Source organism: Lycorma delicatula, chromosome 6 (genome assembly GCF_047948215.1).
Source record: "Lycorma delicatula isolate Av1 chromosome 6, ASM4794821v1, whole genome shotgun sequence".
In the NCBI taxonomy this organism is placed as follows: domain Eukaryota; kingdom Metazoa; phylum Arthropoda; class Insecta; order Hemiptera; family Fulgoridae; genus Lycorma; species Lycorma delicatula.
In genome coordinates, this window is record NC_134460.1 from 359,942 (window position 1) to 379,837 (window position 19,896).

General features: G+C 30.5%; 1 protein-coding gene across 3 annotated transcripts; it reads right to left on the reverse strand.

Moving 5' to 3' along the window:
- Positions 1 to 1,626: 1,626 nt before the first annotated feature.
- On the reverse strand, positions 1,627 to 19,198 carry LOC142325990 (uncharacterized). 3 transcript variants are annotated; one of them, XM_075368025.1, is made up of 7 exons: positions 18,423 to 19,198; positions 15,159 to 15,329; positions 13,248 to 13,460; positions 10,469 to 10,507; positions 9,533 to 9,615; positions 7,974 to 8,178; positions 1,627 to 2,108 (listed from the first exon to the last, which is right to left on the reverse strand). In XM_075368025.1, exons 2-7 carry the CDS (start codon positions 15,159 to 15,161, stop codon positions 2,034 to 2,036), a joined length of 618 nt encoding a protein of 205 aa, XP_075224140.1. In that variant the 5' UTR covers positions 15,162 to 15,329; positions 18,423 to 19,198; the 3' UTR covers positions 1,627 to 2,033. The 3 variants fall into 3 exon arrangements, with proteins under 3 accessions (XP_075224140.1, XP_075224141.1, XP_075224142.1); XM_075368026.1 differs by lacking the exon at positions 10,469 to 10,507 and having other exon boundaries at positions 18,423 to 19,187; XM_075368027.1 differs by lacking the exons at positions 10,469 to 10,507; positions 15,159 to 15,329; positions 18,423 to 19,198 and adding an exon at positions 10,592 to 10,789 and having other exon boundaries at positions 1,630 to 2,108; positions 13,248 to 13,388.
- Between the last annotated feature and the right edge of the window lie 698 nt (positions 19,199 to 19,896).

The window sequence follows — 19,896 nt, forward strand, 5'->3', positions numbered from 1 at the left end:
AGGAAGAATCCTGGCTCAAAAGCCAGGATCAACTTCACTCTACCTTCCATACAGATAGTGTGTGGTCTCGGGTCAGGTTAGATACTTTTGAGGTTGTTGTTATCAATGACATATCTTTTCCTTGAGTACGAGATCAAGTGTGGTTGAATGACTGTATTGAGCTAGGGAAACTTATGGTCAGTCAGACCAGAACTGCCTTAATGTTCTATTTTGGATAGTTGTTTTGATTGGGATATTATCTCTTTTTCCTATTATTTATTAATGTTACTTTGTTGTTTGTTAGATAGCTAAATGTGGTCCAACTTATACGGTTGTTGGTACAGAAGAAAATGCTATCTACTTTTAGGGTGCAAGATACACACCATCATGTTCTTCTGAAAGTAATAATTAATTGTTTAGTACTATCAGTTACTTAGTTAATATTATTCTCATGAATAATTTTTGTTTTTTTACTTTTTACAGTTTGATGTTATACTCATTCGGTATTATTTACTGTTTAATGTTAGTGTTAATCTTCTTTCAGTGTATTAATTTTGTTACTATATATTGGTTACACTGAGTGTAACTGATAAATTAAAAAAAATACAATTTAGTGTTTAGTGATATCCCCCCCCACCCCCCAGCTTATCAGCTCTAATTTTCAAAATAATTTATGTTTTTTGAGATTGTTTTTTTAAATAAATATTTAAAAAAAATGTTAATACTAAAAAAAATTAACTAAGTAAAGAAAGTAACTAAAAAAAAGTAAGCAAGTAAGTACAACTTGAATATTTTAATACTACACAGTAAATTGAGTGTATTGTCTTTAATTTGTTTAGAACATTTAGAACAAGTGAAAAAATGCCTTTTCACTCTGAACAATTTGTTATATGAAAAGTATTGATGCAGTCATTGTTATGTAACACAGTACTGCAGTTTGAGTGGCATTGTGTATATATATATATATATGTGTGTGTTTTATTGAAAATAAATATGACTTGGATACTGATGTTTAATATTTTCCCAATTACCTTTCTCTCCAGGATTGTTATGTCCTGAGAAACTCATATTTCAAATGTTATTCAAACATCAGTTTTTACAAGCAATAGACTAAAAATACAATGATTAGACGTAAGACACGAGGTATATGGAACGCTGTATCCATGTATTCAGAGAAGTAAAAAGAATAATTTATTCCGTAATCAAAAATAAATATTTTGTTTTCATCTTTTGCCATAAATGTCTTCTTTTATACCTCAGCTATTTGCCTAATTACAGTTTTGCCATAATAGAAACCAAGGATTAGAAGTGTGAGTAAATTTTTGGGCCAGAAGATCAATATAAAAATGACAAAGAAGAGTAAGCCATTTGAAGTAATTAAAGTTACAAACACTAATTTTTTTATTGGCCAAAAATCTTAAAGTTGACATTATTCACAGGAAGATCAATAAAGATGCAGTAACACCAATGGAAACTTAAAAGTTCAGAGGTTTTGATATAGTAAAGGGCAACCTAACTAAAATACATTTTAAATATACTTTAATGAAGAGATGCTGTTTTCTATAATTAGCATCAAGAAGTCTTCTCGAGTTGGTAAGCTGCTTCAACTAAAGAATAAATAAACAAAGAGGTAAAAAATGTGTGAAATTATCAACAAACCAAGTAAGTCACAATTTTTAATTTTGTTATAAGTTGAATAATTTTATGTTTTGATTTTCTATTTCTAAGATTATAAATAAGATTCTACATTTTCTCTTAATATTGATATAGATTTTGTTTAATTTAGTATATTAATGAATAACACATTCTAATTCTAATAAAAGGATTAAAATGATATTTCTTATTGATGATTTACACTAATTAGCTTCTGACCATCCACGGGTAAAATTGTAAGTAGCAGACTATTGCTCTATGTATCTCAATGCTACTTGTAGCTTTTATTGTAACTGTATTACAGAGAAAATTAATAATAAATAATACTTCAGCAAATTAATTATTTGAACACTTAATTAGAAATAGAATATAAATATCATTTGAAAGAAGGAATTAACTATTCAAAAGACATCATATATGTCTGGTCTCCAGGAATTATTATCTTCAGCCAGTTCAGCCTTTATCCAGCTTGGAACCTAAGAAATTAAGACAAAACAAGCATTTAATAAATAAATGAGAAAAAATTACATCAAAGGACTTAAAATAACACAAAGTGAGTACTGGAAGCTGACAATTTTACATTACAAAAAACACAATGGAAATGATGCTTTTGACATCTTAGTTCTACCATGGTTCATTCACTGAAATTCAATTACTAATTTTTTTTCAATCAATCATTTGGTCTGTTCCAGTTTCTGTTTATATTTTGATTAAAAAAAAATTATACTTTATTTATTATTGGACAAAAGGAAAGTAATTTTCAATTTTTACCCTTTTTAAATAATTTTTTCCAGCTTTTCTTTGTTTTATTTTCAACTTATCTTATATGATTTTGTTCAGAATTAAATTCTCTTCAGGCTTTGTTTAAAATTTGTACATGTTTATTACCCACTTAAGAAAAATTATTTTATGACAAAAAAAACACGGTTTTTACCCCAGATTTCTCAATCACTACTGCAGATACGGTTCTAGAACCTATTTTATTCGATTTCTAAAATCAGAAACCATAAGATATCGCTAATTCTGCTCCTTAATTAATGCTCTAAAAATTTCAGTACAATCTCATTTCACTGGGGTAGATGAAATCCGAGCGTAATCTTCCACTAACTTGCAAACGAAGCATTTTAGGACATATGTTTAAATGAGGTTTCTTCATTGTTTTCACAAGTAGGATAGCTTATAAAAGTCCTGGTTCATGATACAATCTGTATATACCTGGGTGTTTCATTTTAATCCCCACAAATGATTTCTTCAAAAACTATGCACAATAAAACAAAATGATCTAATCAAAAGTTACTCAGACTGGAGGGGGAGGCACTTCATGGTGATCTTGACTGTTATTTAATGTTAACATAAATTTTTTTAAATGGGATGACCTACTTTTGGCCCCACCAATGAAAAGATCAGAAATTTTACATTGGAATATCTGGTCACACATATGATCTTAAAACTTTTTTGAAGGTCATACTGCTAACTATGAGAAGTAGTGGTATATAGGTGCTGGATTCTCTTCACAGATATTTACAGTCACTGCTTTCTAAGTTGTGAGAAGACGACAGTTAACTGGTACTGTCTTTGAAATTCAGCAAATTGTTTAATCGGATACCGTATGTGATTAATTCCTAAACCATGAATTTCAAAAAGCTGGAAGAAATAAAACATAATCTTAAAATGTCATGACTAAATTCAAGGGTATGTTGACGTGACGTTTGTCGCTCTTTCCATTGGCGCTATCAAAAAACCTTGGCACGACCTGCAAAGGGGACCTCAAGATCATGATCAAGTTCACTGTCAGATATTCCCCTCCTATCCTCGTTAACTTCTGTAAAATCATTTTTATGATCTTTCCATAGTTTGTGAGACAAATGGCCTAGTATGAATATTACATTGTATGACCTTCAAAAAATGTTCCAAGATCATATGTGTGACCACATATTCCAATGTAAACTTTTCCAATCTTTTCATTTGTGGAGTCAAAAATAAGTCATTCCATTAAAAAAAAAATTGTGTTAACCTTGAAATAAATTGTGTTAACAGTGAAATCCAAGGTCACCATGAGGTGTTGCCCCTTCAGTCCAAGTAACTTTTGTTGAAGACATTTTTTTTTTGTATTGTGTGTAGTTTATGAGAAAATCGCCTGGGGGATTAAAATGAAACACCTGATATACCGGATATTCAAAAAGGACTTCATAACATAAAAAGCATATAAAAATCTATTGAGATAACTTACAGATTTGGTTGATGTCTCATTTCATAGAAAAACACATCGTTTTTTTGAGTTTTAATGGATGGAAAACACTTCTGCGTTATCATCATCTGAACACAATATATTTGTTGTAATAAACAAAGACAGCATACAGCCCTCGCATTGAGATAGGTGCAGAGCATTTCTGTTGTAAGCCTATGATTGAGATTACACAAAAGCCCAGTGGCAATCCCTTAATGCCTTCCTGCATTCTTCATTCCATCAAGGAACTTCTTGGTTTTCCAGATGTTAAGGGGATATATTCAGACATGGAGTCTGAACCACATGGAGTCTGGGACATGGAGTTAGATGAACCACCATTAGTTTTTCTAGCAGAAGTTACATTCTTGCCCAAGCTCAATGTTGTAATCACAGCAGTGAGGGTCTTTATTTGTTCTGACAAAACTTGGACCAACTTGTAACTGCATGGACAGTTCCTTTGTTATCTCTGAGGGTTCAATTCCAGCCAAGTCACGGTGGAAGATAATCCCCTTGCTGGAATTTAAGGTATTATGTGGTTCCACCACCACCTCTTCCTTCCCAATGAACTTAAGGACCACTAGTTTCCGACTCTATTTGTCATCAGTAACCTTAATCAACAGGGCGCCAGTCCTAAGTTATTTAATTGATTTTGCAGATCCACACGCTGCAACAATGCACTTGAATTAAGAAAGCTGAAACCTTTGTAAACTATTTACCTTCTTCCTTTTATTTCACTACAATAAAGCAAATTACTGATGTTTTAGCATTCATTACATTATTTCTCTTATCATCATCAGACACACCCTCAACTGATAACGTCGGTCGAAGACTCTTTAAGCTTCAGTGTTTGTTGGTTTTTTCAAGTGAAACACAACCATCGAGGAAGAATTTAATGGGATAGACATACAGTTCCCACAAGCACCAACTATATAACAGACCACCCCAGCAGAGCGCACACATACCTCCAGGAAGAAGAACGGACGTACAGTCTTTATTTGCTTAGGAATCAAAAACCATTCACCTTCGGGCTATCACAAATGTACTGCCAAGTTTCATGAGGGTTTTCGCTACCCCGTATTCAAGAGTTATGGGTGTTCACATTGCCACACTGGTGTAAAAAATTGACTCATCGTTACAAATTACACTGTCTAAAAATGTATTATTGTCTGCAATTCTATCCATCATTTCCACCGAAAACTGCAGCTGAGCAACTTTGTCGTCATCTGTAATGTGTTCAACCATGGTTAGTTTGAATGGCTTCAAGTGCAATTGTTTACATATTACATGCCAAATAGCCATTTCTGAAATGCCAGTCATCTCACATGATGCATGTTCAGTTGATTTCTTCGGACCACGTGCAAAGCTTTCTCTGAGTTGTTCCACAGCATCAGAGATGTGTGATCATCCTAGTAATTTTATATGTTTAACAAAACAACCTGATTCAATGAAGGTTATGTACCAAGAATAAATTGTATGCCTACTAGAAGGCTTCCTACTTTACTCAATACGAAAATTATGTTGAATTGCAGTTAATGACTGCAAATCTTGAAACTAAAACACATACCAACCATGTTCTGCACCAGTAAATGTATCCATTTTTAACATCACGGCAGCCGAATTCAGTATTATGAACTACAAGAATCAAAACTTGATGTGTTTTGCTACGAAATGAGACCTCAACTGATTCTAAAAATTATCTAAAGAAATGTTTATATGCTTTTAAAATTGTGAAGTCCTTTTTGAATCACCAAGTAATGTAAATCACTTGCAATATCAAATATCAGATGTGCAAATAGGGAAAGTTGGTGGATCACTTCATCATATTGGCTAAACAATTCTTTGTATTCGATCCAGTCTGCCTTCCCAACCACCCATCCACATAGCTGTCTCTGAGACAAATCACCATCACCAATCAAGATAACAACCGGTCTGTGATAGTTTCCAAAAACATTTTTGGAAATGCGCCAGTTAAGAAGTGGAAATAGGGATGCTTAACACGACAGATCGATGCACACAGATGTATCTGATGAAGATGATACAAATGTGCATGATCCATTGTTCAATAAGCAGAGAGATCTAAGTTCTGCCTCAGTCAATTAACTATCCTTCCCAGGGAAGAACATGACTATGAGCCCCACGAATGATAATGGGCATTGAAATCACCAATTATTATGCAGGGTATATTTTTTATCCCCTACTTAGCACCGGTGAAATCAACCTCCGCCTTCCGGCGTGCCGAAAGGGATTTTTTCATAATTTGATTTTTTCCTTCCGAACGCCATTTTGTGATTTTCAACAAAAAAAATTATTTCTCAGGAACGGGTAAACCTACTTTAATTAAATTTTTCAAATATAAAACTAGCGTCTTGTTCTACAAATTATTGTTAATAACAAAGTTATTGTATTCAAACCTAAAGAAAATCAGTTTTCAGAAAACCAATTTTTCAGTTTTACTTCGGATATCATGAAAATACTTCGGATAAAGTGATTGCAGATCTGTACAACCAAATTAAGAAACAGAATAAAAGTTATTTTTATTGTAATTATCTGTAATTTGTACACAAATAATTACAACAAAAAAAAATTATTTGTAATACAAATAATAATAATAATTTGTAATTATTTGTATACAAATAATTATTATAATAATTATTTATTGTAATAAATAATTCCTTTAAAACATATATTTTCCTGTCTAAATATTCCTTATTTATTTTTATCTTCCTAAGATGTTTTCCTGTTTTGATCAAAAGTTTTCATAATAGTTCAGTAGAATTTTTTTTTAAATAATTCTTGGAGTTCATTTTCAAATAAGTTGTAAAAAATTGTTTCACTGACCACATAAAATTGTAAGTTACGGTCACTCTTGCAATATTAAGTAGAGAATAAAACAAAACACACTACAAAAACAAATAATGGTATCTTTCCTAATGTCTTTTTCATTCAATCAACTAAAAATGATGAAAACAAGAGTTTTTTATATTGTTGCATATCAGCTCACCATGTATCCTAACAAAATAATCTATGTTACAATCAATACCTTCATCACACTGTTAACCATTAAGTAACTGACAGAAAATTAACATCATCTTCTCAGAGAAAACAATACAGACTTCAGATTCTTTATAACACTTCTAGCACCATAGATGTTTTATATGCAAGCTATCACATGTTGTTATAGCCATATGAAAGATTAGATTGTGTATTATATAGATATATGTAACAAAATATATATACATAAACAAAAACAAAAAATTAATTATTTTTTTCAAATTGTTGAGGTGAGATCTTGAGATTATATTCAAAAATATTAAAACAAAGCAGTCAACATTCAAGATCCTTGAGACAAAAGAAAAGTTAATAACATTTCTGAAAATTCATGGCTATTGTTTAGTCAAAAAAACCTTTTGATTAAACAAGCCTGTTTAATTTCTTGATAAGAGGATCAATATCAATATAGATTCTTAATAAAAAAATTCTAGAAAAATGATTATATCAGCCAATCAAAACAAGACACAAAATCCTATCCTTTCATATTGTGCTTTTGTAACGTAATATTTGAAATCACACAGCTCATTGTACAGCTTAGGAGAAAAATGTTATCTGAAAAATGTTTAATCAGCCTCCTTAAAGTCCTCTACTTTGTACAGAATGATTACCACTAATTATCCATCTAAAACAATGGCTTACATGAGAGAGGTTTAAAAATGACAAACTGTAAAAACTGCATTAATGATTAAAATTACCAATAGAGGAAACTTAGAATTAATGTAACTTAGGTAGAATGAATAGAAAAAAAAGAAAAACTTGTTGGAAGTCACAGGTATATATATAGCCATAAATATATATATATGTGTGTTAATTTTATTTCCTGTGATCAATTTTTTTATCTTCTTTAGTTCTACTTTTAATTTCTAAGTAAACAACAGTGAAAAGAATAAATACATTCCACATACATTTAAAAAAATGAATCATCCTCAGTACAATCCAGTGCTGTACATTTAAATATTAATGAAAATGTATAAACATAATATTAATAATTATTAAAACATTAATATTACTATAATAAAAATTATGAAGATTATTACTTTTGTTCTAAATGTTTGATACTTACAGACTCAGAAGTATCTGTTAAAGAATTTTTAGAACAGGATGAATTGTTTTCATTATTTTGTTTACCCTCTACAAAAGTAAGTGTACTCAATTTTGGCAAAGGCACTGTAGTATCAACCAGTACTAAAAGACCAAGCCATAATGGACATAAGTCATACAATGTGACAATCTCACCTTTAGCGATTTGATTAGGTGACGCATATAAGCTGAAACATAGATTAAATTAATTAATTAGTTGCAGAATGTGTTATAAAAAAATAAAAAAGTAGTATGGAATTCAGATTTCATACTTTAATTAAGAGTTATCAGACAACTGCTCTATGGTATGACCATCAACTCAAGTTGTGGATTAAACTAATAAACTATCTTAATATTTTACACACTATTATAAGTACAGGAATAGATGAGCCTAAGCAAAATAATAAATTATCCTAATAAGAGGTAGTAGTCCCTCTACAGGTTGATATCCCTTTCTTTTCTTACGCTTTTTTTCCTCTTTCTTTTGATAGGTATCACAAGAATTATTTTAACAGTTTCCAATTAATATATTTTCAGCTGCTTCTTATTGAAGCTCTGTGGGCTGATGACTCTTACCTATGGGACTTTTCAGAGATTTTTTTTCTATCAGGGTAAGTCATTTGAGGTGAAGAGTATTTTAGAGGATTAAACAGTTTTTAATCAACTGCAATAAAATTTATCTGAAGGGGAAAGTTTAAAAACTAATTTAAATCAAGCCACTAGTAATATTTTCATATTGTTGAGTGTGGCACTGATGTTTGTTTGGATTAGATTTAAAGGATGATTGTGATATGATCTTTCAAAGAATGTGTGTAATTGAAACTGGATTTGTTCATTTATAGTTTTGATTTTATGTTTGTATACTTAGAGCCACTCAAGCGAGTCTAGTTCATGTCCTTTCATATTTATGCATAAGATTTCCAGGTTTCTGATGCTTGTACAACTGGTTTCAAAGAGGTGGTTTTGTAAAAATGAATTCAGTAGTCGAGCGAAGTGTTTTTGTGTTTTTTATATAGCTATTCCAACCAGTTTGTCCTATGTAGAGCTTACTATCATTAAGAGTAACCAATTTTATAAAAGGCAGATAAACTGAATTTTTTAAGTGATTTTTATTAGGTTATTTAGTTTTATTGATGGTGGTTCTATAATGAATGCATTTGGTATTAAGTCTTTGACTGAATTATAATACACTTCTCAGTGGCAAAGTATTATACTAAATAATAGAAGAAAAGTATTGCTGCCTGGTTTTTTTTTCAATACCCAGAAGCATAATAATTATTAAACAGTTCGTAATACTCTAGCCAGAACTTCTTGCGAACTTCAACATGATAAATTTATCAATGAAGTATAATAAAAAAAAGGTATACATAGAAAAGCTGAAAAGCTTATAAATTGTAGAGAAAATAACTTCCATTTTAATCATAGAATGCACTGAAACATCTCTTTGGCACTAATCCAACTTTGTACAACTGAAATGTTTTAGCAGCCTTATAAAAAAATAAAAGTAGCTCAACTGCGTGAATTTATGTTCATTTAACTTACGCAAGTATTTCCTCAGGTTCAGCAACAATATCTATCTTGAGATTAGTTGATGCTAATGAACTGGTAGAAGATGAATCAAATGCCTACAAAAAAAGAAAACTTTCAAAAATCAACAACATAAAAGAATTATTTATTAAAAACAAAAATGAATCTGAAATAATGAGAAAATTATATTTCATAATCATTTAATATATATTTTTATTGAGCTGCAATGGATTATAGTAATGGATAAAGCACTATCAATACACGATTTACTTCACTCAATACATGGATATACAGTGTTCCATACACCAATCTAATCATTATACTTTCAAAGTCTATTGCTTGTAAATGCTGATGTTTGAATAACATTTGAAATTCGAGTATCTCAGGACATACAGACCTGGAAAGAAAGGTAATTAAGAAAATATTAAATGTCAGTATCCAAATCCATATTTTTTCATTTACTTAATTATGGACATTACTTAATATGGACAAAGCTATATTTATTTTCAATAAAACATGCGCGTGCACGCACGCGCGCGCACGCACACACACACACACAATGCCAGTAAAACTTTAGCACTGTGTTACATAACAATGACTGATCAATACTTTTCATATAACAATTGTTCAGAATGAAAAAGGCATTTTTTTTTTCACTTGTTCTAAATGTAATAAGACAAAATTAAAGACAATATACTCAGTTTACTGTAGTATTAAAATGTTCAAGTTATAATTATTTTCTTACTTTTTTTTTTTTAGTATTAGCATTTTTAAAAATATTTATTTAAAAAACAATCTCAAAAACATAAATTATTTTGAAAATTAGAGCTGATAAGCTGGAATAATTATCAATAAACACTAAATTGTTAATTTGTTTAATTTATCAGTTACACTTAATAAAACCAATATATAGCAACAAAATTAATACACTGAAAGAAGAATAACGCTTACATTAAACAGTAAATAAGACCGAATGAGTATAACATCACACTGTAAAAAGTAAAAACAAAAATTATTCATGAGAATAATATTAACTAAGTAAGTGATAGTACTAAACAATTAATTATTACTTACAGAAGAACATGATGGTGTGTATCTTGTACCCCAAAAATAGATAGCATTTTCTTCTGTACCAACAACCTTCCTTCCCATGCCTGTACAGAATGATGAGGACCACCATACTCAAAGACCATACTCAAATCAGGTAAAGCAGTGGATTATTTGTGCGTTATAACATTGGTGGTGCCTAATACTTCAGCAATCGCATTGCATCTGACACCAAAATAAAAAAATTATTCATTTTTAGTTCATTATATCATAAAATACACGATGGGTTGTCTATATTCCAAATATGACGTCTGGTATAATTACACTTACTACTACTACAAATTCCAACTAATAATCATTAAGAAGAAACCATACTGGTAATCCTGTTAACTTCTGTTATGCATTCTGCAGTCAATTTATTGCTGTATAAGTACCATTGTACCACTTTATTCAAATCATTTTATACATATAATTATTCATATAAATAAGTGTGCTTCATTCAATATTCATACATATAGAATTAAGTCTGTTGGAAGTGTAAAATGATCTGTTTTTTAAAAGTAGATTTTTGTTACAAACCTATGGTTTGGTAGAAATTTATCCATTTTATACATATAATTTTCTATAAATTGAAGCAAAAGTTTATATACTAGAAAATGGGTTAAGATAGAAATAAACCTTATTTTATAAATTCATACTGTTGTCTATCTACACAGATAATAGTCCACATTTTCAAAAAATTGAAAATGTTACCTAATTTGTTGCAATTAACGCACTCCATACCGACTTCATATTTTAATAAATATCGAATATTAAAAGAAAAAGTGAAGACATCTAAACTAAGGTATCAAATATGTCGATTATGAATGCCAGATGACTAGGTAATGAAATTTCATAAAACGTTCATAAAATTTACGTAGCACTGAATAATTTATTTAGTTTTTCAAACCCTATAACTTTCTATGAATTTGTTGGAGGTTTTGTTCTGACTAAGCAGAAACATAAAACAGTATTCTTAAATTGGAAATCTTGGGGTAAGAATTTTATATGTCATGAAAAAAGATTCTTTCACTTTCTCTTGGTAATTGAAAATTCCCAAATCTATTAAAAGCTTTATAATGTAGAGAATTTATCTGAACCAAGAAAATATTTCCTTGTCCATTATTTCATCATAATAAGATTTTAAGAAAAAAATCAAAAAAGATACTAAGTATCTCAACTGCAAAAGGTAAATAGCTGATTTGCAAAACTTTATACCAAAACCACGATGATAATTTCTAAAATTGTACCGCTCATTGAAATTTGTCATAAACATTTTCAGTAAATATCGGGAAATGAATTTTATGGCTTATAATTCAGAAAAGTGGCATCATGCATAGCGGTAGCAGATTATAAAAATAGGTTACATTTGACAATTTAATTGCAATCTCGAACTACATCATTTTGAACAGTATTTGATAAAATTCAATAATTTTGTGAAAGTATATATTAGATTATTATTTTTGAAATCTATCTTCCCACAAACTTAGTTTTTTGACACTGGGATAACATCAATCAGATGCTTAAAAGGTTTGGGGTAAAAATGTTACAAAATTGTAGAAATATACTTTAATATTTATATAAATAACCGACACATATGTTTAAAGATTTTAGCACACAGTAATCCAAAGTGTCAAGCCAATAACTTGTCCTATCATAAATTCTTCACCGCATTTTAAAGTGTTAAGTAGCCAGACAAATCATCTCGGTAAACAGATCAGAGTCAAAATTTTCACAATATTTCATATTTTGGCTAGGATTATCATAATTGATTTGAACATTATTTTCGGCCATTCCTAGCAATATCACTTTAACATTTGTAGTTGAAGCATTTCAGAGTATCTCCATTCTCAAAACTACTTTAAGCACACCAGTTTTAAAATGATCACTCCAGTTTTAAAAGTAAATGGCAGTGTAATGAATTAACTACAAATGTTAGGAAAGGCAAAAAATAACCCTCAAATCAAAGATCAGTCACTTGGTCCGAAGTCTGGGAGATAGGGGGCTGATTGAAAATCTCTTACTTGAACTGCCACCTAATATCTCAACATTTCTTTCTGGATTTCTACCTCAACTTCACACAAAACAGTATTGCTTTACTTTATTACTTTAGACATTTATTGCTTTATTACTGTAGACATTATAAAATTGTTGACAGATCTTGACAGCAATGTGTTCCTTCCGTTTCCTAAAACAAATCATGCCAGAACTCTTACAGTTAGCATGAACAAAACTGATAGATTCTATATTTCATGCGCTGCTGCTTTATCAACTAAGTGGAATACATGACATTTATTCCAACATTTACATTTATTTGTACTTTACACTTATTCTAAGTAGAATAAATGAGAGAAAGACACATACTGCCAGGGGCAACTACAAATGTGTTGTGGTTTGGGTTACCAGATTATGTTTAACAAACCAATCAAAATTCAATTATGGAAGAGTAACCTACTTCTTAGTTGGTTTTTAAAATAGCTTAAACTTAATTGATTAATGAGAAAAAATCTTTACCTAAAGAACCATGACAAAAAGATTATAATCAAAAAGGAAAAAAATAATTATTTAAACAATTTAACATTAAAATTCTCAACTTCTAATAGTACAATAAAATTTGCTAAAATAAAATTAAAATGACACTTACAGTAACTATTTTATCAATCGTACTCTTGACAACAGCTGGAGTTACATTGTTATGTCCTAACTGATTTTCATTATTACTTCCCATAGTAATTACATAACCGGCATCAGTTAATACTGAAGAATGATTATTTGACATAGATATATTTATTACATGCCACTTTGATAATGATTTTACTTCGATAAATTGTAAACTTTTTTCTACATTTGCATCTTTCTGGAAAAATAATTACAAAATACAAAATTATCTTGTCCTATATTGTCATAGAGTAGTACATGTAAAGTAAATAAGTAATAAATAAAACAAAACTTTTAAAATAATTAAAATGATGGCAAAAAATGTACAAAAATTAGAAAAATAACATTATCCGATTCTTGAAATTTTGACTTTCTAAATTAACACCAAATTAAGGGCTGAAATTTTTTTATTTTGCACCAAAAATTCAAAATTTAAATACGTAGTTTAAGTAATTCATTAAAGGTTTAACCCCAACAGACATACAAAAAGAGTTTGATTCCACTTTAAAGGATTCACCCCCATCATTCAACGGTATTAAAGCGGGCTGCTAAACTTACATGTGGTTGTACATTCATTCAAGATGATGAAAGAACACTTGGGATGCCCAAAAACCACAACAATAATAAATCATCACAAAATTCCACAATCTTTTATTAAATGAACTCCAACTAAGAGTTTGTGACCTTGTTGACATTACAATTTGATAGACCATGTCCACTACACTTAACACAATGTTCTGGGATTGACAAAGCTTTTTACTCAATGAATGCCACATTTGTTCAATTGACAAAAAATAAATTTTAATGAACGCTTTTCAAGAGGGGTTTAGACTTATTTAAACACAATTTTACTGAGTTTCTTCAATCTTTTACAACAGTAAATGAAACACAGATTTATCATTACACGCTACAAATCAAAGAGAGTCCAAACAGTGGGGTGATAGCAGTAGAAATTGCACCAAAGAAAGTAAAAATGATTCCATTGGCAGGAAAAGTCATGGGTATAGTTTTTTGGGATTCTCGTGATACAATGCTCATACACTACCTGAAAAAAGGGAGGATCACAATCCAGAATATTAGAGTTTATTAGTTAAGGATGCTGTTAAATAAGCATCCACATCTAGCCAAAGTGAAAGTGCTATTTCACCATAACACACCTGCACTTATATCTCACGTTATTGCTCCAAAACTCCATGGCCTATACTTTAAACTGCTTCCATGTTTGGCTCCCAGTGATTACTTCATCCCAAGTTTGAGTTAATCGCTCAGTTGACAAAGATTCATTTCAAATGATGAGGTCAAAGCTGCTTATTTTACAGAGCTGGACAAATCACATTATACTGAGAGTATTTCACCTTTCTTTTTCCTGTTTAGCCTCCGGTAACTACCGTTTAGATAATTATACTGAGACTATTATAAAGTTTAAAAGTCACTGGCTTAATGTATAAAAATCCAAAGAGAGTTCATTGAAAAAAAAAAGTCTAAAAAATCTTGTTTTCTTTGTTAGGCCGAAAACTTGCCAAACGACCCTCATATAAGACTTCTGAATAACCACACATATTAGCCTTGCAAATATATGAGATAACCAACTACACGAATTTTATCACCAAAACAGATTCTACTTAAGTTGCCGGCCTCCATGGCATGAGTGATAGCGTCTCAGCCTTTCACCCGGAGGTCCTGGGTTCAAATCCCGGTCAAGCATGACATTTTTCACACACGCTACAAAACATTCTTCTCATTCTCTGCAGAATGAATTGCTTGAGTGCGGACCCAGAGATAAAACAAAAAAAAAGATTCTACTTAAGCAAAAATTGCATCATACATTCTAGAAACTTCTATAGTATCATATTCTCATTCACAACCACAAAACAATAAATGTATAAATTCCTGTTACCATAAATATGAAACTTTGAAGAGTAGTTAGCGATAATCCCAATTTATTATTATTATTTTTTCCACAAGCATACACAGCTCCTTTAGTAGTAATTACTGCAGTACTATCAATACCACAAACAACGATAACAATTCATCATTTTTTGGTAAATGTACAACAGTTGGAAGGCAACTAAAACAAAAATAAAATACAAAGTTTTCAAAATTAAAGAAAAAATAATAAAAACAAAAGTTACAAGTTAATTAATAATAAATAAATTACTGAAATACACCTAATGAATTTAAAAATTATATAATTTTATGAATCCTTCTTTTTTTTAATTTTACTTACAATAAAAATAATGTAATTCACCAGCATATGGACAATTTTAAACCACTGTAATCCTGCCTAGTCCTGGAATTTTTAATTTCAATCTGGATAGAAATAAGTAACAATTACAAATCGATCAATAATAGGCCTGGTTTATAGGTTTATGATTACACCTGGAGGGTTATTTCTACACATTCAGGGTATGATTTGAGGTGGAATAAGAAATGGCCATAACTACATAGATTTTGACCAAGAACACCTTTCTAAAGTTGCTTATGTTTTTTTCTAACAATTAATAGTAATAATAAACAAATCAAACCTATGAGCTTATGGCTGAACCGTTATATACACGTTATAATTTATTATTCATACATTTATTTTCATTATTGAGAAAATACAAAAATACACAATATTGAAAATAAAATTTAAAAAATGAAATTTAATAAGGGTCTTGCTACCTGAATATCTGTCTGCTGAATAATTCAAGATGTTTAACCACAGGAGTAGGTTCAAGTTCACAGATCAACATTATAATCATCATCTCCTAATGGCAAACTGATATTGACTCTTTTTTATTCAGAAGGTACTGGGATAGAATCCTGATCAAGCTCGATATTTTTCCACATAATAAAATTCATTTCTCATTTTTATTATCATTAATGATAAACTGGGTTCAGTATTTGTAGTTACTTTAAAAATAAATACAATACAAAGGGTAATTGAAAAGTTATTTAACCCAGTATCCAATTTACAAACCTGGTTGAATAATGTCAAAATAATTTCTGTATTAAAGGGAAAACTTGTCTATGAGTACAGCAAATTGCAGCAATGATAAAAAATGTAATCACTCATTGACTTCTAAGGCAATAATAACTGTCCAGCAAGTAAGTAGAAATGCCATTCACATAACCATACTGCAGCTGTATTACAACTGGACGCAAAATGTCAAGAATGTTTTTTATCATTTGTCTCCTTGCAAAACTGACAAACAAATCCACTGTCTGTCACATAACATTAATATACAGAAGAAAGGAAGGGTTACAAACCGTATTTGTTCGAGGGCCTAAAGTATTTTCATTAATAAAGAAAAGAGATCAAGAATTGTTATTTCTCTAAGAAAGCCAGTTCACTTCAGAGATTTTCTGGTTAGTGTGGAGCTTTGTAGGAGAACTGTGAACCTCCATGTCTTCCATGAGTATCTACTTAATTTTGTAAAAATCAGCATTTCAAATTCAGTTTTGTAAGAGAATTATCAGTTCTATTTCTCCTCAATGCCAGTGATGTCCAAACATTGTCATGAACTTCATAACAATAATAGAACCTTTTAAATGATACTACTGGATTCAATAAGATGTAGCAACAGCCTACACAGCAAAGATATATTGCCCAAATTTTTTTTATATGAATTAATTTTTCACAGTTTGTGTTTATCAATTTTTAGAACTTTCTCCTCCACACTTTTATTTATAGAAGTTTAAAAAATCTGACGTTGACATCACATGACTTCCTTGTACACCTATTAAATTACATACACATTTTTTAAAACTAAAAGTATATAAAATTTTATTTCATAAATGGCTTCTGATATTTTTTTATTGTTATTATTGAATCATTAATTATCATATTTGTTTTTTACAATCAGAGCTTAATAATTACTAATACATCAATATATCTAAATTAAAAAAAAGATTTTGAAAAAAAAAGGAGATTAAGTTGGATTCACACTGATGTGCCTTCCCCTTGTAAGATCCAAATATTTCATTAATTAAAATTTTATTTGGCAATAACTCTGGAACCGATAAAGATAAGTACCACTTGTGACACTGTTGAAAAGCTCTCAATGAGGGATTACTACATTTTAGAAAAATTCCAAAATCCAATTTTTTTTGGACTTTGGGCTTTTTTGGACACTTTTGGTCCAGTCGATTGCGATATAAGGAGGAAGTGCAAAACTTGATGTTACAACAGTCCTAAATCCAAAATTTCAACATCCTATGGCTAAACATTTTTGAATCATGCAAGATATATACGTATGTACAGACGTCACACTAAAACTAGACAAAATGGATTCAGGGATCGTCGAAATGGATATTTCCAATGAAATCTGAAATTTATCATAATACAAAAATTTACTTCCTTTACTTCGTACAAGGAAGTAAAACATATTATGATAACTCCTTGCATTTGAAGAATTGAAAATAAAAATTCAAAAGTAACATTTCCACCATATTGTAAGCAACAATAAAAGGTTTCAACCGACATGAAAAATGAACCTAATACAGATTGAGATAGCGACAGCATGCATGTTGAACACTAGTAGCATAAGTAGTATTTCCAAAATGTATTTTTAAGTTAATACATTTTCAAATGACTATTTCTTTTTTATTTGATCATATCAGTTCTGCCAAATTACACAATTCATTACCAAATGTCTGTTGTTTATTGAACAAGAGACTGTTATAATAATAAAAACTGGTTATAACTAATAACACAAGCCGCAATGGTTGTGGTTTTTAGTCTTTGATAACCGATTCTTATGTATTTTTTTAGTACTAAATCCTCAAATAACCTTCATTTTTTCCATCACATCAGTTATTTTCACAAATTGCAAATTTCAAAATTCATAAAAAGTTGAAAATGTGATATAATGAAACAGATATAAAACGTTTTTTTTTTTTTTTATACAAATTAATATAATATATTCACTTTTTTGGCTTATACTATGCATTCTTATAGCTAAATAGTTGAGTAGTCTGAAGAAATGAGCAGGGGCATTGCTCACTGACCCCTTAATTTCTAATGAAAATTGCCATCAAGTAAGCATAATTTCTATTACAGTGCATTTTTAAATTAATTTATTTTTATTTATTTATTTAATTTTTATGAGGTACATCATGCCTTTGGAAACCACTCCCCCTCATCACCCACCCATAATGAAGTATGTAAAATACTTACAATTTTATTCCATGTGTCAAAGTTTCTTTGGACGGCTTATACTCTGCTTCGCACTTTTCCTTCTATGTTCTCTACATAGTTCATCTCGGTGTAACATCCAACAATAGTCCACCACTATCATAATAGTACATTTTGCTTGCCTACAACACTTGCCTACTGTTTACATGCCGAGGCCAATTGTGCAGCCTCGCCGCAGTTAAAGCAAAGCACCGGGCCCACTGCATATCGCAGGCCGCGATATGGCCAGTGGCCGTACATCTGTTTTCTTATTTTCCATTAAACTCGACATGATATCCATCCGACCTTTAATCGCGAGGCCTTAATGAGTACCCTTGCCGCCTTCTCAAAAACGCAAACGATAGCTTGCATCATTAAGCCGAAAGCAAGCCTCTTGGAAACAACAGTGCAACTCGTAATAATTCCATCAAATAATCTCATCTGAGGTATCTACCACCAAATCCCTCAACCGTCGTCACTTCTTTTCAAGATCGCTGCCATGAACTTTTACTACTTAGCACCGTCTTGAAGGTTTTCTGCTGCTCTTTCCTTTCCAAGCACCGATGTCGTGCTTGGAAGATTGACATTCGACTTCACTTTCATTAGGACGGCAGCATAGTCTTTACCTATGCCGATCAATACTACTGTCGTAGTTCGTAAGAGAACGACCTGACTTCACTATCTTTTAATCTCCTTCTTCGGACCCTTCAGGAGTAACATAAAGTCTGTGTTCGCTGAAATTTTTAATAAATACTAGTAAATTGTTTTTCCATATTCTATTAGATATTATTATAGATACCGTACGATAAAAAATTATCTGTATTACTGTATATCTGAGGAAAAAATCAAAGTTAAAATATCGATATGAATACTCTCGAGCGCGAGAGTCCTCGATAATGAAACTGGAACGTTCGCCACTTGGCTGCTGCAGCTGCTGTGATTGTAGATATGCAAATGCGCTACTTAAATCACTCAAAAATTTTTAAATGGATTTTACTGGGAAATTAAACCAAGTTGGAAGATGCCATATTGGATTTAAACTAGGGACTAAACTTGCTGCCAGACTTTCTTCAGGCAAACGGCTGTTATGTGTGCAAACAATCTTATTTACTCTTTGTTTAAGAGAAATTAAACCTCTTTCACACGACATCTTTTATTTAATAATGAGTTTTTAAAGTGTAAATTAAAAAACTTTTCATTGTAATTTCAATTTATTATAAGATAACAGTATCCTGTATTTCTAAAAATTGTAGTTTTGCAGACATTAAAAATCTTCATAAGAATTGTAAAAACTGAAAAAGCAAAAAATTAAGTGATTTTAAAATTAGCAAATCCATGCAAAACATTGTAATTATTAATGTTTCTAAGCGTGAAACAATCGATTTCAGATTTCTAAAACTATAATCGACCTAATTAAAGTCCTTTGAAATCAGAACTTTAAAAACAAGCTCTTTTTTTCTTTAGATTTCCCTAAAAT